At 36.4% G+C, this 10,245-nt stretch overlaps 1 protein-coding gene across 2 annotated transcripts; it reads right to left on the bottom strand.

The window, feature by feature from the left end:
• Positions 1 to 4,541: 4,541 nt before the first annotated feature.
• Positions 4,542 to 6,692, bottom strand: LOC109001859 (secoisolariciresinol dehydrogenase-like). Of its 2 annotated transcripts, none has more exons than XM_018979335.2 (3): positions 6,484 to 6,556; positions 6,279 to 6,353; positions 4,542 to 5,484 (listed from the first exon to the last, which is right to left on the bottom strand). In XM_018979335.2, the coding sequence occupies exons 1-3, from the start codon at positions 6,501 to 6,503 to the stop codon at positions 4,668 to 4,670; spliced, it is 912 nt and encodes a 303-aa protein (XP_018834880.1). In that variant the 5' UTR covers positions 6,504 to 6,556; the 3' UTR covers positions 4,542 to 4,667. The 2 variants fall into 2 exon arrangements, with proteins under 2 accessions (XP_018834880.1, XP_018834881.1); XM_018979336.2 differs by having other exon boundaries at positions 4,543 to 5,481; positions 6,484 to 6,692.
• Positions 6,693 to 10,245: the final 3,553 nt, after the last annotated feature.

Below are 10,245 nucleotides of genomic sequence, written 5' to 3' on the forward strand. Positions count from 1 at the left end.
CCTTCTATATACTGAGGGTCTCACTGCTTTGTTAAAGGATGCTGAGAGTAAACAACTAGTGGGGGGAATAAAGGTTTGCCGAGGGGCTCCTGTTGTGAGCCACTTGTTGTTTGCGGATTATAGCATAATTTTTTGTATAACTGATGTGCAAACTACTAGACATATTCAGGGGGTGCTTGAGAAATATGAGGCAGCGTAGGGACAAAAGGTTAAAAAGGAAAAAACTACAGTGGTTTTTTCTAAGAATGTGGATGCTGGGCAACAGAGGGAGCTGTTGAATTTGTGGGGTGTTAGGACTTTCCAACAATATGATAAGTATCTTGGGTTGCCTAACTTGGTTGGGAGGTCCAAATCTCTTGCTTTTGCTGACATAAAAAGGAGAGTATGAAATAAACTACAAAGCTGGAAGGAGAATTTGTTATCACAGGGAGGAAGAGAAGTTCTTATTAAGGCATTAGCTTTATCGATTCCTACATATGCTATATCATGCTTCAAGCTACCTTTGGGTTTATGTAGGGAATTGGAAGGAATGATGTTTAGGTTCTGGTGGGGACTGAGGGGAAATGAACAAAAAATGCATTGGTTAAGCTGGAGTCATTTATGTGCTTCAAAATTCAGATGAGGGATGAGGTTTAAAAGTTTACATTCCTTTAATATGGCTCTCTTGGCTAAGCAAAGATGACAAATTTTACAAAATGATGGGTCTTTGCTGCAAAGGATTTATAAAGCTAAATATTTCCCCAATAGGACATTCTTTCAAGCAAAGTTGGGGGTGCATCCTTCTTACGCATGGAGGGGATCTTTGTAGCAAATAAATGGTTACTAGAGGGATGTCGATGGCGAGTAGGGTATGGAGTCTATTTCTATTTGGAATGATTATTGGGTTCCAAGTCATAAAAGCTTAAGAAGGAGTGCTGAGAATGGGCTTATTGCTTCTCAAGAGGATGCAATTGTGGATAGCCTTATCTGTCAGGACATAAGAAATTGGAGGTTTGATACTGTTATAGCTCTCTTTGATCCAATGATAGCTGAGGAAATCTTGAAGATTAGATTGCCTTTTATGTCTTGTGGTGATAAATGGATATGGACAGAGGAAGTAAGTGGATGTTTTATTGTGAAAAGTGCTTATAGGCTATTTCAAGCTTTGAGTTTGAGGGAGATAGCTGAACCATCCGGCTAGGTGCAAGATAGACATATGTGGAAGAAGCTATGGAAGATGAATGTGCCAAGGAAGATTAAAATTTTTGCATTGCGAGCCTATAGGAACATTTTACCTACACTAAAAAATATGAGACACCAGAAAATTGAAGTGGAAGGAGGTTGCTGTTTCTGTGGAGAAAGGGATGAAGATGTTACTCATGCATTGTTGTTCTGTCCTCAGTTAAGTGAGATGTGGCGGCAGTTTGGTTCAATAGGTTTAAGGCTCCAACATGATAAAAGCTTTATGGATAATGTGAAAGGTGTGTTAACTACTGGCAGTGGAGTAGATTTTACCCTCCTGTTTGTGCTGTGTTGGGGCATGTGGTATCAAAGGAATAAGTTGAAGGTGGAAAGTGAGAACATCACTCCCTATACAGCAGCAAATATGGCTATTTTTTTGTACAAATCTTTCTCAATTTTAAAGGTTTCTAATGTTGCAGCTGGGAAGAACCTGTGCAGGTGGATATCACTTCCTTTTGATTTTCTGAAGCTTAATGTTGATGGGGTGGTTTTCACAGAGTATAAAAAGGCTGGAATTGGAATGATTTTATGTGATAGCAATGGCAAGGTGGTGATGGCAGCAACTGTCTCTGAACCTGCAGTGAATGAACCATCTACCATTGAGTTACTTGCTATATTTCGGGGATTGCAAATGTGTCTTCCATTGGGCATCCCTAAATTAATTGTTGAGTCTGACTGTTTGCTGATTGTTCAAGAATTGAAAGCTGCCCAGGAGTCTTCATTTTTTAATGGTAATTTAATAATGAAGGTAAAGAGTCTAATGTGCCTTTTCCAGGAAGTGATCATCAAGCATGTACATCGAGAAGGTAATGATGAGGCTCATTGTTTAGCTAGGTACCCATGGAATGTATTAGATGTTTAGATGTGGTGGGGTGCTATCCCTAAGTTTGCTGGTCATGCCATGTGGCTTGATCATGTTGTCATGTAAGATGTTTTATGAAATTGGAATGAAATTGTTCTGTTTATCAAAAAAAAAAAAAAAAAAAGATCAATGGAATTAGAACATTTGGTTATACACGCATGCATGCATTGCTAATTAATATTGGAGCTAGCTAGGCTGATATATAATTAATTCATAGATGTAGCTCCTACCCTTTATATATCCTTAAATGAAATCACATAGATGATACATTTTCTCATAATTTCATTCTACTGCCTTATCTCTAGAGAACTTGTGGGAAATGGGTAAATTTGTTGTAGTGCGGCATGTATGCATTTGTGTGTCTGTGCGAAGTATTTCAAAAGACAAAAATGCTGCAGCAATATTGAGTGGCTGGCTTTGAAATAGAGATCGAAGTACTACTGTGGCTTCCTCGTATATATATACATGAGAAAGATCGATATATAGAACTTCCACTTGCTATGCAATTCAAAAGCGAGACTTTGGCATAAATTTTGGAGAAGAAAACCCAGGTTTCTCGTGATTCCTTTCCATGCATTCACCGTACCTACTCGATCCCCATTAATTAATTGAACTTGGAACTGATCATCATCCCATCCCACTTTTCAATTCCCTAGTTCTCCTTCAACGATATATATCCTGATTCGATCCCATGCAGCAGCTTACACTAGTCAATTTAATTTCTCGATCTCTAGCAAGCTAAATCAACAAATTCGCCAAACTTCATTATGCACGAGTCATGACAGAGTACGTACTTGATCACGAGAAAAGGCCTTTGACTGGCCACAGGTGATAATGATGATTATGCATCATTTTAGAGTTGAAAATGCTCAAAAGTCTCTCAAAGCCATGCCAGCCAAACTGAACACGCCTATGGTTGGGTTGCGTTGCGTTGCCAACCTAGCTATCTAGCTAAATAAACTAATTCAATTTCTAGTTCCGCAATCTGAACCTAATTCCTAACGTCATTAATTATGATCAGCTAGCCCCGGTTTCTAACTCGACAACTTGGGAGTGTCAGTCCCAGCTGGCATGCATATATATTCACGTGATACTACGTACGGTGATACATGCACACGTGGCACACATGCAACTAATTGGGTTGTAGGGACAGGCTAATCAAAGATATATGGGGGTTCCTGATAAATGCCACATGCATGCAAATTGCAAGGCCAAAATCATGCATAGTTGTACCCGCCGCGTGTGGTTGCATTGGAACTTGGCTGTTATATGCTCGATCGTCGCGCGACACGTGTGAATTGGATGATGACCATGTGGTATGCGATAGCGGGGTATCTCTCTTGTCTGAGTCGTTCCTACATAGAAATACCAAGAAGCTGCCTCGTGCTGGCCCCCCAGGCCCCCATGCATGATCAAAAGCTATGAACACATCTTCCTATCTGTGTACTCTGGATTATCCGATCGACTGATTCGAGTACTCTTCACTCCCTCAACACTTGTTTCTTATATATTCTTCTTTCACCCTCCATCCGGCCCTTTTATATCAAACTTTTTTGCACTTGTGAAAATCATTTCCATGTTTTTCTGAAAAATCTCTCTCTCTCTCTCTCTCTCTCTCTCTCTCTCTATATATATATATATATGTATATAATGTGGATCATAATAGGCCAGCATATAAATATCTGAGGTCTTTTAATTCTAACTACAACAATATCTGCATATTATATGTATATGTTGCACCGCTTGTGAGCCAATAAGTAGTAAAAAAAAAAAAACTTGGACCATCCGATCTAGATATATCATATATTCATCCGTGTCTCTGATCATCATGTACTCCAAGGCGCTGGCTATACAATATCAATATATCTTAATTAGATCACTTTAATTCAGGAGTTATGGGTTTTAAATGTAAAAAACTAATTGAATTTGCAGTTTACAGGGAACGTACGATATTATTGGTCCCTAGCTACTAGCTTCTTTTTTTTTCTTTTTCAGATATTTAAGAGATATATGTTCAAAGTAAGTTTCCCACAGTCAATGAATAGTCCTCCTCGCAGAGCCATTGGGTTGAGTGAGTCCATCTACGGCCTGGGCCGGGTTACATTTTGAAGGGCTGTTAATTGAGCATATAGAAACGTACGCTTCAGGCCCTGACTAAGCCCGATCGAGTTGTGTCGTCGGACGTCCATTAATTAATTAATAATATATATACCTAGCTAGCTACATGCATGATTACATGATATAACTGGATCGTATTATTAGTATATATAGCAGTACTTATATATATATATATATGGCTTTAGAATATTATTCATATCGGGCAGCTTATAATAATCAATACGTGTCCAGCTATATATATAATTTATTTATAATCTAAACATGATCAATTAATTAATTCACGAGTCACGGATGAAAACGGAAAAGAAGCTGATTCTGATAATATCAATTTGAAAATTAAGCTAGCTAGCTGGCAGAAGATCAAGAGCAAAGACATGCCGCATGCAATTGCATATATATATATATGCCTCCGCCAGGATGACAATACCAATTATATGTATATATATTAATATATCATGAGTCGTCGTTACACAATCTGATGATCATGATCAGGAGAAGGGAACCTAAGATTTTTATAGCAAGTGAAACCTCCATCCACGACCAGGTTATGACCTGTTACATACTTGGCTTCGTCTGATGCCAAATACAAGGCTGCCCGGGCAACGTCTATTTCTTCACACTTAGCCCCCTTCAGCTCCCCGAGCCCATTCACTATTCCCACCACTTGCTCCTTTGTCGCCTCTTTGTAAAATTTGCCTATTTGGCCCACCGCCATTGGAGTTGGAATCGGTGCCGGTGAAATGCAATTTATCCTCACCCCAGCTCCGCATAGCTCACTGGCCACCGACTTCACTATCCCATGTATTGTATACTTGGATATCGTATATGGGTGTGGCCCCAGCCCTCCCATTACCCCACTTATGCTAGACGTACACAGAATGGAACCCGACCCCATCGGTATCATCACTCTCGCTGCATGCTTTATCCCCGCAACCACGCCTCGCACGTTGATCTCCATCACCCGGTCAAACTCCTTAAGGTCCATCTCCGCAATGCTCGGTGGCATCGACGTGCCTGCTATTCCAGCATTGTTGAACATTATGTCAAGTTTTTTATGGCGGGACACCGCGGCATTGACTGCGTCCTCTACTTGAGACTCCACGGCCACGTCGCATTCCACAAAGTGAGCTGCAGGGCCCAGGTCATTAGCGACATTTGGGCCAAGCTCAGTGTCTATATCGGCAATGACGACTTGGGCCCCATGCTGAATGAATTCTTGGGCAGTGGCCCTACCAAGCCCGCTTGCCGCCCCTGTTATTAGGGCAACTTTTCCTTCTAGCCTGCTTTTTGGGAGAAAAAAGCTCGAGTATCAATCACCGCAAGTCTCCTCCTCGGATTTGAGAGGGAGCTATATATGTTTATGAAATGATCAGCCTCCTAATTCTTGTTCTTTTTTCAAGTCTTTAATATTGAAAACTCAGATGTATGTGCTAATTGAAGTAGATTGCCATTACTGCAATTTTAAGTGCTTAATTCACGATTTGTTAACTTCTAATTATCTGGGTCGATCGGTTTAAAAGTGATTTGGCAAGCACCCATCACTGATCGCATTGGGGAGGGACTGATCATAGCTATAGCTAGAATCATGTCTATATATGCAATTAATTAAGCACCTTATTTATGGAGCTGATCATAAGCGCGCTAGCTGTGTGACACAAAATTAAACTTTTCTCACCCATCTAAAACTAAAAGGACAAAGTAGAACAAACACCACAACCATGAAATGTGTGAAAACAAAACTGGGTGAGACATATATATAATATATATATATATATATATATAAATGTATTTTTTTAAAAAAACATAACAAGTCTAATCGATATATTCATGAGTTCAAGTTAATTAGTCCTTTCTCGAGTCCCTTTAAAGATTTGGTTTACGTTGAAAAACAAAAACAAAAATCTGGTCTTCGGACCTTCAACCAGCTTGATGGATTTTTAAAACCATATATATTTGAATCATTTTTTTTATTTTTTTTGTGAGATCAACCATAAAGGATAAGAAAAGATCAAAACCAAAACGTAAATCCGGTGAAGGAGAGATGAGGAGTGAGCTAGTAAAAGAACTTGTTACTTACCTTCCTCTGCCTCCTGTTGAATAAAATCTCGTAGTACGCTTACAAAGCAAAGCATTACTCATAAACTTGAAGTCTCTGCAAAAACCAAAAGCCAAAAGCCAAATTAACAGATATTAATTGGATGTAATAAGTGGGAAGAAATGCACAAACGCAGAAATAGGAGCAAGAGATAATATATTAGGTTTGAGCCGTTAACTGTGCAGACCTGGCTAATGATTTGAGCATGTCGATGGCAGAGATCCAACGGAAGAGCACTAGATTATAAGTGTTAGAGCCTTGTTAGATCTCAAAAACTCTCTCACTGCCACTGGAAGATGGGAAGCAAAGTATTTATTGAGGGAGAAAGAAGACGTTTTTGCAGTACTTGTATTAGACACACATTTCCATGCAAGAGAGTGAGTGAGAGAGAGAGAGAGAGAGAGAGAGGACTTGAACATTGATAACACGGCATTTGTGACCTGTCCTATTTAATGATCATCATGTTTGAAAGAGTAAAGAAAGTGGTAATGTATATTTTTTTATTTGATATTTTTTATAGGGTAGAACAAATTTGATGCTTCAATTGCGTCTTCTTTCGCTACCATGTTTAATTTAAGAAAAAATTTATTCATTTTTTTTTTCATTATCTTCGTATTATCTCTTAATATATTAAATGATAGTTATAAATAAAATATAATAAATAATTTTTAATTATTTAATAACATATTATGAGATAATAATAAAATAATAAATTAGATTACTCTTAATTTAAAAGGCAAAAATAAATTTTTTCCAATAGCGGAGAGAAATAAATTGAAGTAGCAGTGGTGCTCTAATACGCAGCTAAACAGAAAGTTAACATCATGCTCTGTTGAGGGAAGGTTTTGATAGCCAATTAAGATTTTATGAGATGAGTTAAAGATAAAAATTAAAAATTGATTAAAATATTATTATTATTATTTTAAAATTTTAAAATTTTAAATTATTTATTATATTTTGTATAAAAATTTAAAATAATTATAATAATTAGATCACATAAAATAACTGAGTTAAAATGTTTATTTTATTTTTATCCCAACCTCACCTAACTTAATTTACTCACCATTTCATACACAAGAATCATTTAAATGGAAAATGCTATGCGCCCCGCTTGGATGTCCCGCTCCCATTTCTTGCTTAACGTGGAATGCCACGTTGTAAGTGTTTAAAATTTTTTAGTCTTCAACCTTCTTCATTTTCAATAAACGAACCCAGAAACAAGAGGAACCCAAAGAAACCATCTCGTGCTTGCACCAAGAGAAACCCATAAATTAAAAAATAAAGCCGTATGTCTCTCCATTTCGTCTGCAACCTCTTCATCTTCAAGTAAATTAAACTCATCAACAAGAGAAACTCATCCCATGCTCGCACTAAGAGAAACCTAGAAATAGTTCATCTTCAAGCCAAAGAAACCCATCCCACCAAAGAGAAATCAATTCGTCTTCAAGCCATAAATTTATGTATTCAAGCCAAAAATTTATTGTTTTTTTCCTCTTAATGATTCGTTGTTATTTCTTTACTTCAACCAGAAAGAACATGCTACAAAATATGCAGAATCTGACCTTTACACTTGAGTTTTTAATAAAGTTGGTTCAAATGCATTATCAATGTCTTTTTACATGTTAAAACAAGAACTTTCTTGGACTTTCGTTACTTGAGGCTTGGATTAAGCATGAATAAACGAACTCCACTGTGCCCTGTTATCATGCATCATAGATTTTTCCGTCTTTCCATGGCCTTGCGGATTGGAGGTCAGAAGGAGGAGAGCCAAAAGACGGCGCAGGAAATGCCTCGCAGATTGGATGTCGGGTTGGAGGAAATGAAGGTAGGCTTTCGTCAAGATTGGGTATTTTTGACTTCTGATTCTGAAGATCAAATGAGTAGCAGGGGAGGGGGGCATGTTGGGCGGGAGACGACTTGCTTTTTTTTTTCTTTTTTTCTTTTTTTTACAAGTGGCATGCCATGTAGAGCGGAAGAGAGAACGGTAGGGATGAACGGTAATTGTAGCATTGTCCCATTTAAATAGACCATTATAAAAGGAAAATTTTATAAATTATAGTATCATCTCATTTTTATCTCACTGAGTATGATGTGACATATTTATCACCATTAAATGATCATTTATTACATATTTCTTTATCATCTAATGGTGATTAATGTGCCTAATACTATTTAGTATGATCAAAATAGGATGAGAGTGTGGTATATAGTATTACTCTTATAATAAATATCCTAGTCAAAACTAAATTAAAAAAAATAAAAAAAGAATAATGTTAGTTTTAACTTCACTTAACGCCAATGATCGAAATATCATCGATGTAACGCACGTACATTATTATGTAAAAAATAAAAATAAATAAAGGCTTAAAAAAATCTAACAAATTACTCGGAATTGCGTATATGCAACTTCGTCGAGGTCTTGGAAAGGATCTCCTCGTAGATAATTGATGACTGTGAGTGAGAGGCTCGAGTCTTGGCCTTAGAAAAACCCAACCCTAATTTAAAACATAGTTATATAAAAGATTAGAAAATTTTATACACCATACTATCATCTCACTCTCATCCTACTAGATAAGATGTGACATATTTATCACCATTAAATGATAATTTATTACATGTTTCTTTATCATCTAATGGTGATGAATGTGCCACATACTACTTAGTATGATCAAAATAGGATGAGAGTATGGTGTATAACATTACTATGTATATTATCTTCCATAGGTAGAACGTGTTGAATTCTAGTTTCTTAAAAAGTCTTGCCGACTTACCGAAGAATGAATGATTCGCTCTGGGGCTGTAAATGAGCCAGTCCGTACAATTGCTCGCTCGATACTCACTCGGCTAAACTCAAATCGAGCTCGACTCGTAAAAAAAAAAAGCTCGATCGTAAAAGTAGAAACCCGCTCGATTAGTTAATGACACATACTCGATTAAACTCGACTCGACTCGACTCTGTTAAGGTTCGTTAAAACTCGCTCGTTCATGCTCGACTCAGCTCGTTAGCTTGACTCGATTAGAGCTTTATTCTTACACACACACACACACACACACACACATATATATATATATATGCTTCTATACATATTAAATTTAATAACATAAGCATAGTTTTTTTTTATAAGCATAGTTATCTTGATAATTAAATATGTAGTATGTAACTCAATTACTTATACCTAGTCATTTATACCTATATATTGAATATAGTTCATAATTATATGTTAGTTAATTAAATACTTAAGTGATTAATTATAGTATATATTTTATAATGTGTAATAGTTAGTATATAGGACTTGGTAGTTTCATTATATACTACAATGTATAACCCATATAAAAAATGTATTCATAAAGATGTTATAATTTTATAGTTCAATATAAGGTTTATATATTAATTAAAATTTTAATTAGATTTAATATTTTGTTTTGTAATTTTGTAATTTTAATTATTCAATTTATTCAAAATATATATATAAGAGTACAAACAAAACTCGAGTAATAACTTGACTTGACTCGACTCGATTCAGGTTCATTAAAGAGTACAAAAAAAGATCGATAAATAACTCAACTTGGCTCGAGCTTGTGTTTGATCAGCTCAAACTTGACTCGGCTCAGCAAGCTCTTAACTCGAGCTTAAACTCGAACTCGAGTTATTTGAGTTCAACTCGACTCGATAACCCAAAAGTTTGACTAGGCTTGAATTGATTACAATTCTAATTCGCTCTCCTTTTAAAACAAGTATTCAGCCTTCCCATTCAATCAAAGCATTTATCAGTAATTTTAAAGAACCTTTATTAATTATATGTTTTTTTTAATCTGGTACTAAATAAATGAATGGCAGTTCGATTGCACGACAACAAAAAGTTAGAATATGATACGTACGACAAGCATTTGATATTCTAATCTGCCGTCTATATATGCAAGGATTTCGATTTCGTTTTATTAAGAACCG

This window comes from Juglans regia, chromosome 10, assembly GCF_001411555.2.
Source record: "Juglans regia cultivar Chandler chromosome 10, Walnut 2.0, whole genome shotgun sequence".
NCBI classification, from domain to species: Eukaryota; Viridiplantae; Streptophyta; class Magnoliopsida; order Fagales; family Juglandaceae; genus Juglans; species Juglans regia.